Source organism: Bombina bombina, chromosome 3 (genome assembly GCF_027579735.1).
Source record: "Bombina bombina isolate aBomBom1 chromosome 3, aBomBom1.pri, whole genome shotgun sequence".
Taxonomy (NCBI): Eukaryota; Metazoa; Chordata; class Amphibia; order Anura; family Bombinatoridae; genus Bombina; species Bombina bombina.
This window is the reverse complement of record NC_069501.1, coordinates 969063515-969081282: the sequence shown is the minus strand read 5'-3', so window position 1 is coordinate 969081282 and position 17768 is coordinate 969063515. Positions and strand designations below refer to the sequence as shown.

The following is a 17768-nucleotide window of genomic DNA, read 5'->3' as shown; positions in this document are numbered from 1 at the left end:
TAATCAAAGCACGCTTGATTGCGCTATTGAACTAAATGTAGCTCGCTCCCACTACTAGACCAGAGTTCAATAGCGCGACCGGGCGTGCTGTAGTTAGACAGTGCGCCCGCGAACTGCTTTTGAAAGGAAGACCTGATCAGAAGTGCCTGGAGTGGAAAGAGGTAAGTTTAACATTAAGGGCTAAAATCTTTAAAATCTTTTGATTTTTAAAGCTGTCGCTAAGATGTTAGATAATTCTGCACTTTGTGCAGGATTATGTATCATTATTTTTTAAGTTTACTGTCCCTTAAAAGTTTAAACATACACCGGGTTCTCCCAGTGTACTTTGTCCTCCATTGCAAACTTTTATATAGCAGAAAGCTCTCGCCACTCACAGGGACAGCCCATTTTCTTTGATAACTGACTGTCCGTGTGAGGCTAAATGTGTTTTTTCACATTTTTGGTGATGAACTTTTGATCATTGGGCCCATAGTTATTTGAAACCAAAAGTGCAAAAAAAAATGCACTAACAATGATATAATTTTGATTTTGCACTTTTATATCCTACAAACAAACAAAATGTGCTCCCTACCACAAACTCGACACATTTTAAGCCTCTCTTGTTTATTATTTTTAGAATACTGAAAACTTCAAATCAAAATCAACAACTGGAAAAAAAACAGCTTATAACAAATAAAGTTTAAATAATGTTTATTTTATCATAGACAAATCTAAAAACAATAGGTATGTGTTTCTGGTACATCCTTGTTAACTACTCTTTTATAGGTAGTTTTTTTAAGAAGCCAAATGGATTCTGATCATGTGTTAGTAGAGAATGTAAGTGACGTACTCAGGACTGTTTGCTTTAGCTGCAAACAACTTACCATCTAGATCTTCTAGGTCTTTGGGCTTTGTCCAGCGAGATTCCTTGGTCTGAGAGTTGTAATAGTATGATTTGCCTGTGTCAGATTTATATTCCTTCCATGGACACTTAGATAGTAGTAACTGACAAAACAAAATGTGTAGGGTAGAAATGAAAAACTGTGATTCAAATGTCTTAACTGTACAACTGGACCTGAAACAAATTTATAGTTCAGCAAATTAAATATTTCAAACAAATAAAATGATACACATAGGGCGAGATTACATATGTGGAGTAAGTTTCAGCGTAACTGCTGAAACCCACGTCGCCCGTAAGTTCACCTCGCACATCTTGTGTATCACTTAAACCGCGCCGGCAGAGGATATACTGCCGTAAATCAAACAAACTGGCGAGGTTCAGAAATGTGCGCAAATACACATTTCTAGTGTTGCCAGTGACTTACGCCAGTATATCATATTGCGGCGCGTATGTGAAATGTTTTTTTTTTTTTTTAAATCGCACGTAAAAATCGAAACCAGCTAAAAGAATTAAACCGACATGTCAAAACAGCATTTAAAAGCCCTAATCTGCCATCCCCCCACATCCCATCTACTATTCAAAGTTATTAACCCTTAATCCGCCATCCCTCCACATAATAATCACTAATAAATTGTATTAACCCCTAAACCCGCCATCCCCTCACAACGCAAACCACTATATAAACCTATTGACCCTTAAACCGCCAATTCCCCACATCGCAATTTATCTAATTAACCTATTAACCCCTAATCCGCCAACCCCCACATCACAAACGACATAATTAACCCCTAACCAGCCCCCCCCACATAGCAATAACTAATTAAAGTATTAACCCATAATCCGCCAACCCTCCACATCGCAGGGTATTAACCTAATAACTAAGCCCCTTAACATAACACCCCCTAACTTAACCCCAATTAAAATACACTTGCATAAAAAATAAATACTAACTACATTAAAAAATAATAAACAATTACAAAAAATTAAAAAATTAAAATTACAAAATAAATCTAACATTACTCAAAATAAAAAAATTACCCCTACTCAAAATAAAAAAACCTACCCTTACACAAAATAAAAAAACATAAAATTACAAAAAATTACAAAAAATCTAACACTACAGAAAATAACAAACGAATTTATCCAAAATAAAAAAGTTTTTCCCATTTTAATACTCCCATTAAAACAAAAAAAAGTCACCCCAAAATTAAAAAAACCCAATCTAACAATTAACTACCAATAGCCCTTAAAAGGGCTAACAGCTCTTTTGCCCTAAAAAAAAAAAAAGTACCCTTATAGCTAACATTACAACCAAGCCCACCCACCCGACTGCCAAAATAAAAAAAAACCCTAACAAAAAAAATAATAATCTACCCATTGCCCCAAAAAGGGCATTTGTATGGGCATTGCCCTTAAAAGGGCTATAGATCTTTTACAGCCCATAAAAAGCCCTAATCTAAAAATTAAAACATCCCAAAAAAAAAAAAGAACCTAACACTAACCCCAAAATAGGTACTCACCATTGCTGAAATCCGGTGATCCATCTTCTTCCCGGCGGTGAAAGGTCTTCATCCAGGCGGCTCCATCTTCATCCATCGCGGGTCCATCTTCTATCTTCTTGGTGGAGGCGGAGCGGTCGTCAGAGGCCAGGATCCAGAGTGGTCGGCTGGGACAGCGGTCATTGGCGCATGGAGGTCCTCTTCATGTGATCATCCGCCGCACAATGAAGATTAAATGCAAGGTACCCCTTTTATATTGGGGTACCCTTGCATTCCTATTGGCTGAAAAATTCAAAGCAATCAATAGGATGAGAGCTACTTACATCCTATTGGACCCTCGCCTCCAACGACCGCTCCAACAACCCTTCCGCCTCTGCCAAGACGATAGAAGATGGAACCGCGATGGATGAAGGTGGAGCCGCCTGGATGAGGACCTTTCGTTACAGGGAAGATGGATCGCCGGACTTTAGCAATGGTGAGTACCTATTTTGGGGTTAGTGTTAGTTTTTTTTTAGATTAGGGCTTTTTTTATTTTTATGGGCTGTAAAAGAGCTGAATGCCCTTTTAAGGGCATTGCCCATAGAAATGTCCTTTTCGGGGCAATGGGTAGATTAGGGTTTTTTTTTGTTGGTGGATGTAATGTTAGGGGTACTTTGTTGTTTTTTTCAGGGCAAAAGAGCTGTTAACTTTAGGGCAATGCCCTTCAAAAAGCCCTTTTAATGGCTATTGGTAGTTAATTGCTAGATTAGGGGGGTATTTTGGGGTGGCTTTTTTGTTTTAACGGGGTTATTAGAATAGAAATAACTTTTTATTTTGGATAATTTCGTTTTGTTATTTTCTGTAATGTTAGGTTTTTTATTTTTTTTGTCATTTTAGGGGGGTTTATTTTGTGTAAGGGTAGTTTTTTTTATTTTGAATAAGGTTAGTTTTTTTTTATATTTTGAGTAATGTTAGGCTTTTTTTAGTAATTTTTTTGTAATGGTCTATTATTTTTTAATGTAGTTAGTATTGTTTTTTTCTTTATGTATGTGTATTTTAATTGGGGTTAAGTTAGGGGGTGTTAGGTAAGGGGGGTTAGTTTTTAGTTAAATACTTACGTTGTGGGGGGTTGGCGGTGTAGGTGTTAATAGGTTAATTAGATACTTAGTGATGTGGGGGGTTGGCGGTTTGGGGGTTAATACTTTTATTAGGTAATTTAGGATGTGGGGGGATGGCGGTTTATTGGTTAATACTTTTATTAGTTATTGCAATGTGGGGGGATGGCGGTTTAGGTGTTGATATTGGGCATGCGTTAGGTGTTTGTTAAGGCTTCCAGGGAGTTACGAAACTTTTATACTCAGCACAAGGCTTGCTGTGCCTGCCTATGTGTTGCAAGGTGAAAATGGAGTAAAATATCCCCATTCTGGGCGTGTAAGTCCTTGCGCTGAATATATGATACCGACTAGCGACGCTAGTTCTATGTTACCTATGTTAGTTTATGAGAGTAAAAACTGCGGGCGACAGGTAAAATATAAGCGCATAACTTGTATGCTGCACCGTATATGTGATCACTCGATTTGACTAAAAAACATAAATTATACTTACCTGATAATTTCATTTTCTTCTGAAGGGAAGAGTCCACAGCTGCATTAATTAATTTTGGGAATTCAGAACCTGGCCACCAGGAGGAGGCAAAGACACCCCAGCCAAAGGCTTAAATACCTCCCCCACTTCCCTCATCCCCCAGTCATTCTGCCGAGGGAACAAGGGACAGTAGGAGAAACATCAGGGTGAAAAAAGGTGCCAGAAGAACAAAAAAATTACAGCCGCCTCATAGATATAAAAACACGGACGGGAGCTGTGGACTCTTCCCTTCAGAATAAAATGAAATTATCAGGTTAGCATAATTTATGTTTTTCTTCTTAAAAGGGAAGAGTCCACAGCTGCATTCATTACTTTTGGGAAAACAATACCCAAGCTAGAGAACACTGAATGCAATAACGGGTGGGTACAAAAGGCGGCCCCTTCGAAAGGCACCACAGCCTGAATTAAACAACACCCAAAAATTTAGTACAAATGACGCAGAGAAAAACCCGAGCCCAGGTATCTGCACATGAGTTACCCCACCGGCAAAGCCGAACTAGAGACCACTCAGACCTAGAATCCTTCAGGTCCCAACAACCTCCGAAGCGTCTGCCCCACGGGACACGACACCCAAGAAGGTACCCGGCTAAAGATAAGGACCGCATCTGCCCCCCAAAAGGGAACCTGAGACCAGGAAATCCAAAGGAAATTTTTCCACTCAACACCTAAAAAGCGACCCATGGTTGTCTTTACATAGGCAACGCCCAGGGAGACAAACTCCCTAGAACACAAGGACCCAAAAAGAAGGATCCAAACACAGGACATACCTCAAAAGGACTCAAGGAACCCATCATGTCCCCCAATTCCATACCATACCCTAAGGTACTCCAGGAAATTCATGAGTTCCCAGATGCTCCATAACATATCTAGATCTGTAGGCTAGATAGGCGGAGACAGCAGGAGCAGGATAAATATCCCAGCAGCTAGAACAGAGCTTTCCCAGAGAAACTCAAACCGTCTGAACAGAAACTCAAACCTCCTAAAGGCGTGTCAAGCTAGTTAGCATCCAGACAAAAGCAAGTAGCTGTAACTGGATACACCATCACTAAGCAAATCGCTGTGGGTGGTTCCAACTGTAAACCACCAAGGGCGTACAGCCCACCGAATAGCGGCTCCAAGAAGCGCCCCCTCCCGGCACCAGACGCCGGTAGAAAGATGGTGGACATCCAAAGTCCTCCCTCAAGGAAAGCAGAATGGTCAACACTTTGTAGTAACTGATCCCTAACCTTCCCTCCGGCATAACGGTCCCAGCCCAAAGGCTAGTCAAAAGACCGAAGATAAGAGTCCCAGACTACAGGATCAACGAGGAACAAAATCCCCTGTTAGACCGCTGCTACAAACGGCATACTACCGTGAGTCAGGAGAAACATTGTGCTCGGGTATGAGACCCCCTACACGCAGACGTGGGCAAAAAAGGGCACACTTCCCAAAGGAAAAAGTCCCCAAAAACCTCAGCATCCATATATTGGATACACAAAGTGTAAGCCCCCACAGGAGCAAAACCCTAAGCCTCCTGCTGCAGGAACGGAGGAGCCAGACACTACATCACAGCTCCCCTGCCAGGAGCCTGAAACACAGGAAGGGAAAAAAACCCTGCAAGGCAGGACCAAGGACCCCCAGGACTCCACAATACTAAGGTAATTCCGAACCAGGAAAACCCAAACCCTACTCTGGAAGAGAAGGGAATGAACAACGGAAAAAAAACCCTACCATAGGGGCGAGACCCATCGGCCACATCGCCAACCCAGTTGAAAAGCACCTGGAGTCTACAGGAACATTGTAAATGCACTAGACAGGTAGGGGCCCATTAGAAAGACCTAAAGCCTGAGCCACAGTCACAAAAGCATCTCTCAGAGCACCAGCCCCTACGAAGGGGGCTCACAGGACCACAACTACAAGTGTGAAACCGAACTGTCCACACCCATTCATGGAGAGACATGGACCAAGGCCAGGGTTCTCGACAACGGATAATGAAAGATCCAATCTCCGAAAGAACCCTAAACTGCCTCCTCCAAGGAGGATCGCACCTCTAAAGTCCGTAGACTTATCGATCTAGATAGCCTTAAACCCAATGAGTCACTAAGGACTCCTGAACAGTCTGAGAATCGGTACCCAGTGCAATGGGTAGCAAAAAATCTCGTAGGCAAGCGGCAACATGTGATACATGCACAAGCAGTGTAACATCAATACCCAAAGGAAAATGATAACCCAGGCCCTGCTCGCCATCTCCGAGAAGTAACGCAAGGCACCGCCTACGAACTCCAAGCAGAGTATACAGGAAAAAGAAACAACTGCCTGACCCTCGAAGGGTGGCCCTCCGTACCCAACCTCGACACTGCTACTGACAAGCCTCAAGGCTAGCGTAACATCGAGAATGCAACACACCCGAATGGCAAAGACCGTAGTCCGACCAAGGGTATGGACAGGAAAAAGAAACAACTGCCTGACCCTCGAAGGGCGGCCCTCCGTACCCAACCTCGACACTGCTACTGACAAGCCTCAAGGCTAGCGTAACATCGAGAATGCAACACACCCGAACGGCAAAGACCGTAGTCCGACCAAGGGTATTAGCTGGAATAGACGACAGTCATAGAGCTTAAAAAGGCTATTATTCAAGGAAAACTACCTTGAGCAGGCACTTACTATCTACAAAGAGCAGTGCAACTAAAAGTTAAACCTCAGGAAAAAATAGCCTATCAAAAAACAAAATTATTGAAAAAAATATTAGTAAAATGATAATGGGCACTATTAGCCAATTCTCAACCAATATAAAATACAAATAGTAAAAAATAAAAAAATGTAAAATACTTAAAAAGGATATGAGCATAAAAAATACAGTCAAAATATAAGACCCAGTGTCATAACCTGAAATACGTTTCACCTATTATGTTATATATACATATAAATGTCACTGTTATGGTGTAGGTGGATTTCCAAAGTCCCAGTGGAATTGCTCTCAAGATGAAATAGGATAAGTCTTATGGGACCCAGATAACGGTTCCGTTCACTTTAATAGTGAAATCCCACTTGTGAGTGTTCTTTCTGAATCATTCCAGTGTGCTGATCACAAGATCCCGATTGTGGTTGGATCTTTTCAAGACAGAACTGCAAAAGAAAGAGGATCAAGCGCATACGTGATTCACTTTATCAATCTTTATTTCAGTCAAATGACAAAATGCACACTTACAAGATACACAAATAAAATATGCCCAGAGTATTGGTGTTGTCACACAGAAGTTCAGGTCCGGCTTCAATCAAATCACGGATTTTTGTTATAGATATCTCTCCAATGGTATCTCTCCAATGGTACAAAAAATCAGTGAGGGACTGACAAAAGGGTACAAATATAGCACTCTATGAACGTTATTATTAATGCAAAAAATTAGGAAATTAAAATATAACTTTTACTAGATCAAGTTAAAAACAGGGGATTGACAAACATCATTAAAAGTATAAATTTGGATCCACCACTTTTTAACCAGATACTGTCACTGCTGGTTAATAGAGACAAACACCTTTGTTAGGTATATGTGAGTCTCTTGTAAATCAAATGACAAGATTATCTCTTAGCATATTACTCATGTAAGGTGACAATACTCCTGATTCAAGGTAGGTTTGGAGGCCACTAATAAATTACAGTGAATTACGCTATCACAAGTAGAATGTCAGATAGGCTGTTAGGTGGTTATTCATAAACATCTAGGTGGTTTGCACTGAAATATCTTTACCTATGGTTGTAAGGAGTTGTGAACTTAGATATTAAATTACCTGTTAATACCGTTTAATGAAATGTTACTCCTAAATATCTATGTTCATAAGGATAAGTATTGTGCTGCCCACACTAATATAGAGAGTGGGATACCTCACACATTACTGATTTATATCTATTAATACCGTTAATTTCTGACACACTCCTAATTTTTACCTGTTAATACCGTAAAGATGGGTACTAGATTTATCTAAAGTATTTGGTAGAAAGTCTGTTACCTTATAAGTGTCACTAAAATATTGTGAATTAAGGTAAGTCTGACTCTATTACCCACTCGGTTTTATGAATAACTAGGATACTGTATATACTTGGCCTAGCCTAGATCAACACCTATATTACCTGTGAGTAAGCAGGGTTTGTGGTATACCTAGTGTGGCTCGATCAGCTTACAGCTTGCCTATGGTTGTAAGGAGTTGTGAACTCAGATATTAAATTACCTGTAAATACCGTTAATAAAATATTGCTGCCTGAGTATCAATGTTCTTAAGAATAAGTATTGTGCTATCCACGTTAATATAGAGAGTGGGATATCTCACACATAACTGATTTTTACCTGTTAATACCGTAAATATCTGACACACTCCTAATTTTTACCTGTTAATACCGTAAAGATAAGTACTGGTTTTTCTAAAGTATTTGGTAAAAAGTCCGTTACCTAATAGATATCGTTAGAATATTGTGAATTTAAGGTAAATCTGACTCTGTTACCAGCTATATTTTATAAATAACTTGAGTACTATGTATACTAGGCCTGGCCTGGATCAATACCTATATTACCTATGAGTAATCAAGGTTTTTTGTTATACCTAGTGTAGCTCGATCAGCTTAGACTAGATACCGCTATTGCGGCCGAAACTATTTTAATACCATTTTATATTGTCATTTGAGAAAGAATGGAGGATCAACAAATTGATTTAAAAACAACAAATAGGGGAGAACAGGGGGACGCCACTGACGCGTTTCGCCGTGGTGGCTGTATCAAAGGGCCCTAAAATAGTTTCGGCCGCAATAGCGGTATCTAGTCTAAGCTGATCGAGCTACACTAGGTATAACAAAAAACCTTGCTTACTCATAGGTAATATAGGTATTGATCCAGGCCAGGCCTAGTATACATAGTACTCAAGTTATTTATAAAATATAGCTGGTAATAGAGTCAGATTTACCTTAAATTCACAATATTCTAACGATATCTATTAGGTAACTGACTTTTTACCAAATACTTTAGAAAAACCAGTACTTATCTTTACGGTATTAACAGGTAAAAATTAGGAGTGTGTCAGATATTTACGGTATTAACAGGTAAAAATCAGTTATGTGTGAGATATCCCACTCTCTATATTAACGTGGATAGCACAATACTTATTCTTAAGAACATTGATACTCAGGCAGCAATATTTTATTAACGGTATTTACAGGTAATTTAATATCTGAGTTCACAACTCCTTACAACCATAGGCAAGCTGTAAGCTGATCGAGCCACACTAGGTATACCACAAACCCTGCTTACTCACAGGTAATATAGGTGTTGATCTAGGCTAGGCCAAGTATATACAGTATCCTAGTTATTCATAAAACCGAGTGGGTAATAGAGTCAGACTTACCTTAATTCACAATATTTTAGTGACACTTATAAGGTAACAGACTTTCTACCAAATACTTTAGATAAATCTAGTACCCATCTTTACGGTATTAACAGGTAAAAATTAGGAGTGTGTCAGAAATTAACGGTATTAATAGATATAAATCAGTAATGTGTGAGGTATCCCACTCTCTATATTAGTGTGGGCAGCACAATACTTATCCTTATGAACATAGATATTTAGGAGTAACATTTCATTAAACGGTATTAACAGGTAATTTAATATCTAAGTTCACAACTCCTTACAACCATAGGTAAAGATATTTCAGTGCAAACCACCTAGATGTTTATGAATAACCACCAACAGCCTATCTGACCTTCTACTTGTGATAGCGTAATTCACTGTAATTTATTAGTGGCCTCCAAACCTACCTTGAATCAGGAGTATTGTCACCTTACATGAGTAATATGCTAAGAGATAATCTTGTCATTTGATTTAGAAGAGACTCACATATACCTAACAAAGGTGTTTGTCTCTATTAACCAGCAGTGACAGTATCTGGTTAAAAAGTGGTGGATCCAAATTTATACTTTTAATGATGTTTGTCAATCCCCTGTTTTTAACTTGATCTAGTAAAAGTTATATTTTAATTTCCTAAATTTTTGCATTAATAATAACGTTCATAGAGTGCTATATTTGTACCCTTTTGTCAGTCCCTCACTGATTTTTTGTATAGTTTGTTCCCAGGTACAAGCACCTACCCCTAATAGACAATTCATATTACAGTATATCAATACCAGTAGGGGAACGTTATAACACACCATTAAGTGAGTAGTGCCATTGTCTCCTCTCCTTGAATACATCTCTCCAATGGTATAACGTTCAAGGCACTATGTGAGTGTATCTTCAGTGTCTTGGAATTCAACCTTTAGTTATCGCAGCTTCCAGCAACACTGCTGTTTTGTGCTTCCAGTCATTTCAGTTTACAATCTGTATATTATATTCGGTCTTGCACTGCTGCAGCTCGAATCCCAAACACCTGTGGCCTTGAGCAGGCAAACATTGTAGCTGCAACTCCCACAGAAGGCAGGGAACCCCTGCACACCATCTCCCAGAGTAACATGACTCGGAACAGAGAAAAACATGCCCGCACACCATATCAGATGATCCCCCAAAAAGAGGGGAAGGATGAAGCTCCGCCATCGCAAGAAAGAGCGCACTAGGCTAAAGAAACAGCGTCCGGAAAAACCTTGAGTGAAAACCAAATGTTAATCACCCTAAACAGGTCACACACATCTCCCAACTTCCATTCAGTGGCGTCACTAGGGTTGGTGTCACCCGGTGCGGTAAGTCATGGTGTCACCCCCCCCCAGAAAGCAGACACACACAAAAACACAGGCAAACACACATACAAACACTCAGACACACTTAAAAACATACTCAGATGCACACACAAACACTCGGAAACACACTCAGACACACACACAAAAACACACACACAAAAACACTGAGACACACAAAAACTCAGACACACACATACAAAATATGTAAACTGCACTGCATTAATTAGGAAGCTCATGCCTAGAGCTGCTCCCTGGCTCAGCAGAACATCAAATGAAAGATAAACAGAGCACTCTAAAATAAATCACTGAAGAAAAGGTTTAGGCACGCAAACTATGAAAATTCTGCTCTCTGACTCTGTTCCAAGTCTGTCAGTGCACAGCCCTGAGCCGCATGTCACTGAGCAGTGAGCACAGGTAGGCAGGCAGGTTTAGGCTAGCAGCGCAACTTTGCAAGCCCCACGGCACACCCACAACATTCATAGTGAAATTGGGCAGGGGAGGAGCAAAGTACAAACAAGCAAAAGCAGCCGGGAAAACTATTTGTTGAAATTGCAGCACTGGCTCAAGGGGCAAAAAAATTGTGTGTCTACAACTTCCCCAGTCCCACTAATGTTCACAAATGCCAGCCTCTAATAAAATAATCTATGCATCTCAACATTGTATTTCTTTGAATTTCAATAAAATTAAAAAAAAAAAAAAAAAAATTTTTTTTTTGGTGTCACCCCCTGGAGGGTGTCACCCGGGTGCGGCCCGCCCCCCCGCCCCCCCCCTAGTGACGCCACTGCTTCCATTTAATGGAAATAATGGATCTAAGTCTCCGGGACCTGAAGAACCTAGAGTCGTCTGCAAAAAGCAGAATCATAGCCCAGGCGAGTAGCCTGAACCGACCACCCTTATAGTGGTACGCACAACCCTCCGTCCGGAGGAGTTGCATATAACCCACAGGCCTCATACATCAGTAGGATCCGATCCCAGAGTCCATAGATAGGCCTAGAGGCATCCTCAGCACCATGAAGGTGACATGAAACCTGGTAACAGCTGAAAAAGTGCTCGACCAGTACCAGCCTGGAATAAGGACACTGGAACTGTTCAAGGTCCAAGAATTTTTTTTCCCGAAGGATCAATAAATGAACTTGAAAACGAAAATTCTAATATTCAACAAGTGCGCAACTCCCGAGGGAGTGCTCACGCGACCACGAGTCGCAAGTATCGGTTCCAGAGAAGAACATTCATGAAAACGAAATCTAATAGGCCTGAAAAACAAATTAAACACATCCATCCGGATCACAAATAAAATGAAAGGCAGCACCCATCGGGTGAACGCCCAAGGTGAATGAGAACGACAACAGGACCAGCCAAGTAGAGGCCCCATTCACCCAAGCTCAGAAATGGAACCGAAAAAACATAAATAAAAAATAAAATAAAGACGATAAGGAGATTGGCTCCATCCCCTAACATCATACCCATTTTGCCATCCAACTTCTAAGGCCTCGGATCCCTCTGCCCACTAGGACTGGGATCCTCTAACATTGCCAAAACATGTCTTAAAAGAACCCCAAGGCGAGCCAGCCTATAACGGAAGGCAAATTCATCCCTCGCCCGATCTACTGGAGACCTCGGCTCTGAGATTGGGGCTCCTGAAGCCTCAGGGGCCAACGTTTCCCCAGAAGGCCGAACTGAATCAGGCGATCCCACGCTCAATGGATCTAGGTTAACGGAACACGGACAGTATCGGAAAAAATACTTCACTTGGGAGATCTAAATGAGACATCAGCATAGAAATGGCCATGCGGAACCGTGCCGTAACCTCCTGCGGAAACAAGCCACTCTCCGGAGAAGGAGTGAAGGCCATAGGGACACCTGCGGAAAGGGTCTTGGGCATGTGCCTCACGGGTCATGGAAACCTCGGAGGCGGATGGCTCAACGCACTCTAAGCTCCCAGAATCAGGAGAAGAGAGTACTCTAGAACGGCACCCGGAACATAACTGATGGGCATTAATTACCCGGGCCATTTCATATTCATCACAAGAAACATCCTCCGTATTGGAGACATCCGTGTCGCGCATATCAGAATCCTGCATAATCTTGGGATTACAAAAAGACAAAACTAACTGGCACCCTTTAACACCCCCAATGGATGGGGCACTCACTACCTCCTGTAAACCAGACAACCCACGAGCTAGTGAGAAAAACAACGTAACCACACCCGTCACAAGGTGCACCGTGCCAGTCACAAAAAGGGTGCGCAATCTGGGAAGATCACGTCATTAAAAGAAAGGCCTTTATGTTCCGTAAAGGCCGTGAGCCTAAGTATAGCTACAAATTTGCAGATAGAACCATATAACAAACATGATTAAAAGTCTCCCCCTGTTCAATAACCCCCCTCAGGAGATATTAACCCATAATCCCTTATTAAGATAAAAGGAGTCCCACTGGGACCCTACCTTGTTTCATTAACATTACATTCACATATCAAAATAAAATGAAACAATCTTACCGGAATCTACGCCATGGAACAGGAACACGGCCCTTCAAGTGTGACAGATACAAGCCTCGCTTCTGACATGGACTTGAATGAGCAAAGGTAGGCAGCGAAACTTGTCAACGTTGATTACCAAGGAGCTGTTAATATGAGTCGGGATGGGTTCACAGGAAAACTCTCCCTGCATCTCCAGACTCTAACTTTCATCCATGCTCTCACTGAGAGGCTGACAGGATTACTTAAAACTCCAGTCCCATTGTGAAGAGTACTACCCTCCATAAGAGACTATCTCGAACTTCTGCACACTTCTCTGCCAACCTCCTGTGACAAAAGGCAAAGAATGACTGGGCGATGAGAGAAGTGGGGGAGGTATTTAAGCCTTTGGCTGGGGTGTATTTGCCTCCTCCTGGTGGCCAGGTTCTGAATTCCCAAAAGTAATTAATGCAGCTTTGGACTCTTCCCTTTTAAGAAGAAAATTGGCATTGCTGGGTTTTGCGCCTGTCGCCACATATGTGATTGCGCCCATAGTTTCTACGACTACAGAATAACATAAACCATAGGACACAACTCAAAACAATTTAAATGTGCAATACAAGGAAAAATATATGTGTCTGTTTATTCAAATTATGGACACAGCTGTGGTGTTTATATTATGTCTTGTAAATCGTTTGTCCTACTCACAGGTTGCAATTATGTTTTAGTAAACATATAATGTATATTTAACAAATTAACAAATTACCTAGTTAACAAGTCTTTTTTCTTTTTTTTTATTCAAAATTTATTTGAAAAAAACTTTTTAAAATTCCATTAATTATTGTGTTCATAAGTTTAAAACATTTCTTTATAACCCCTGATAGCTGACTGAGGGGTCAATTACAGTCTTTCTAATTTTATCTTTTTCAATATCAGGAAAAAATAATTGTTTGTTTTTTGTTTTTTAACATAGTGATCACAATTAAACCAAGTCAAACACAATGCAGATTGATAATTCCCACCAGATTTATTTGTCTTTTTCAAACAAAGGCTCCCATAATGAACAATAATGGCTGTCAATCACAGAAAACCGAGATGGGTTAATGGGGTAAAGAGAGTCTATGGAGTCGATTTATTAAGCAGCGGATGCTGCTTCCGAGTCCCGTTGTTTCAGGTCCGTCTGAAATGGAAGTTAAGAAGCAGGGGTGGCATTGCACAAGCATTTCACCAGAAACGCATGTGCAATGTTACATGCTGACAGACTAGTGTATGCTGTCAGCATTTAGCGAGGTCGAGCGGACATGATTCACTACAGCAAATCATGTCCATTCAACCTTTGTTAAATCTACCCTTATGTGTGTTTTCTAAAGTTGGATAGAGTTGTTTTTCTGATAAGTGTTAAACAGTCTGAATGACATTTGTATATGGGCATGATGGGTATACTAGGCATGTTTGCTCAATTATGTTTTTATGACTTAAAAGGACAGTCAACACAAAAATTGTGGTATTTCGGCGCTGGACTGACCGTAATAGGCGGGATCAGACTGATATACTACAGGAAAGTTCTACTCTGTGAAAAGCATTACTGGGCTAAAAGCCCAGGTGGTAAATTGCCAAAGAACAGGCTAACAATGGTATTGAGCTGGTTGTTCCTTCCTGTGAGTTCACTTCTCTCTGTGTGTTCTTGGGTTGCGCTGTTTATGTTTACACCCCCTACAAAAATTGTTATTGTTTATAAAGCTAGATAATGCCTTTACTACCCATTCCCCAGCTTAGCACAACCAACATTGTTATATTAATATACTTTATAACCTTCAAACCTCTACATTTCTGCCTGTTTCTAAGCCACTAAAGACAGCCTCTAATCACATGCTTATGTATTTGCTTTTCACAACAGGGGAGTGATAATTCACGTGAGCCATATAGATAACATTGTGCTCATGCCCGTGGGTTGTGGATGACACTGCACTAATTGGCTTAAATGCAAGTCAATAGATAATAAATAAAAAGTCATGTAATCAGGGGGCTGTCAAAAGAGGCCTAGATACAAGGTAATCACAAAAAGTATATTAATATAACCATGTTTTATGTGCAAAGACTGGGGAATGGGTAATATAGTAATTATCTATCTTTTTAAACAATACAAAAAATTGAGTTGGCTGTCCCTTTAATATCTTTTTTTCATTAATATGTGGCTGCAACGTATATCCTCTTCTAAAATGAGATTTTAACAGTTCTCATACTGTAAATCCTGAAACCACTAAGTACAAGTTTTAGCATACCAGCAAAATTCCAAACCTCGCTGTACAGAACAAGGTTTGTCTTTGCTGAATTTCTAGTACTGTAAGAAGATGATGGTAACACAAGGTTCCAGATACTGTACATTTTTGTTAATTCTGTTATTTGTAAAATCCTGTGCAAAAGATGTTGTTTCCTGTATAAGATATCACATATTTGTCTATTAAATACATATACTATGTAAATGACTGTCTTGCCCAAAACCAAGATACTACACAAAAATGATGAACTTAGGCTTAAAGGGACATGAAACCCAAAAAAATATCTCATGATTCAGACAGAACATACAATTTTAAACAACTTTCCAATTTACTTCTATTATTTAATTTGCTTCCTTCTCTTGTTATCCTCTGCTGAAAGGTTTATCTAGGTAAGCTCAGGAGCAGCAAAGAACCTAGGTTCTAGCACTTGATTGGTGGCTTCATAGATACACCGATTGTCATTGGCTCACCCATGTGTTAGAAACTAATAGTGCATTGCTGCTCCTTCAACAAATGATACCAAGAGAATGAAGCAAATTTGATAATAGAAGTAAACTGGAAAGTTGTTTAAAATTGTATGTTCTACCTAAATCTTGAAACAAATTTTTTTGGGTTTCATGTCCCTTTAATGTATTTAGACCATATCATTATATATACATCTAAAAAGGAATCTATGACCATTTCAGAGTGTTCTGCACATGTGCAAGATAAAAGAATTATTCCAAATTGTCTTGGCATACTGGCAAACATATAGTAAAGGCCACTTTTGCATTTTTATCAACACCCTGTTGCATTTGCTATGTCCATTTTATTGTTAAACTATAGAGCAAACTTTCTGATCTGGTGGATTGTGATTAACAGATTCGATACTGTCCATGTATTATATGGGTGACTTTTTTTGCTACTCATCGGATTAGAGCCAAGCTTTTCCCAATAGGGATTGGTGTTATTGTTTCAATTGTGATCTGTATCAGGAGCCCATAAACTGGATTGGAAAGACTGGAATTGACCTTTAAGTCATCAACCTATTTTCTGTGGCAGTGACTGCATATATCACATTAGTTTAATGTCCCTTTTATTTTCTTTGAGGAGAATTCTCAGAAAAGAGAAACAGTGAATTAGTTTCCATTACTGTATTTAAAGGGTTTTGTGTGTTGTTTTAGAGAATATTCTTTGTATTGGGTTATTATTTGACACATTTATTTTTAACAAAAGGGTTTTTTGCTTATAGTCTACAAAAGTTCAATCAAATATGTAAAATGCAACATCAAAAACACACAAAAAATGCTATTACAATTTGTACAAGTTTTCTTACCTCTGCATTGGATTTAAGCTCATCAGGCTTCTCCCATGTGGATTGTTTAGTTACAGGGTTATAAAAATAGGTGCGTCCATCTGGGGCCTTGTGTTCAGTCCACATGGATTTCTACAAAGACAAATAATTCTCAAATGTAAAAACAAAGCAATGCATTGATGATGTTGACTATAGTGATCTAAGCACAAGGACATTATATATCATTAGATATCACTTGATATGTACTCATAACAGATGGTTTTATTTAACTGCTGGTTTGTCCAGGAAAAGTTTATTTATTACTAGTAAAATAACTTTGCAATATACTCTCATTATTTATTTTGCCCCCTTTTCCTATCATTTAAAAGGAAATTAAAAACAATAATTTTCTTGTAATATACATACATTATTTATTTTGCCCCTGTTTCCTATAATTTAAAGGAACATAAAACCCAAACATTTTCTTTAGTCATTTGTTTTGTTCTCTTGGTATCCTTTGCTAAAAAATATACCTAGGTAGTGGGAGCCAGCTGCTGATAGGTGGCTGCACATATATGCCTCTTGTGATTGGCTTACTGATGTGTTCAGCTAGTTCCCAGTAATGCATTGCTGTTCCTTCAAGAAAGGATACCAAGAGAATGAAGCAAAATTGATAATAGAAGTAAATTGGAAAGTTGTTTACAGATGTATGCTCTATCTGAATCATGAAATAAAAATGTTGTTGTGTTTCACACGGTTTAAAGGGACATAAAACCCCAAATTTTTATTTCACGATTCAGAGAACACCATTTTAAACAACTTTCCAATTTACTTCTATTATCACATTTTCTTTGTTTTCTTGTTATCCTTTGTTGAAAAGCAGGAAGGTGCACGTTTCTGTAGTACAATATAGCAGCAGTTTTGCAACAATGTTATACATTAGCAAGAGCACTAGATGGCAGCACTATTTCCTATTACATAGTGCTCTAGACATGCGCATGCTACCTATTCAGATAACTCTTCAATAAAGAATAACAAGAGAAGCAAATTTGATAATATTTTGTTAA

At 39.5% G+C, this 17768-nt stretch overlaps 1 protein-coding gene across 4 annotated transcripts in view; it reads right to left on the bottom strand.

Moving 5' to 3' along the window:
* The window catches only part of PRPF40B (pre-mRNA processing factor 40 homolog B), a 296834-nt gene that overhangs the window by 167350 nt on the left and 111716 nt on the right, over positions 1–17768 (bottom strand). For all 4 annotated transcript variants that reach the window (XM_053708036.1, XM_053708037.1, XM_053708038.1 and 1 more), the window contains 2 exons: positions 16744–16854; positions 864–984 (listed from right to left, as the gene is read on the bottom strand). In XM_053708036.1, the coding sequence (XP_053564011.1) occupies positions 864–984; positions 16744–16854 (232 nt within the window). The remainder of the gene's footprint in view (positions 1–863; positions 985–16743; positions 16855–17768) is intronic.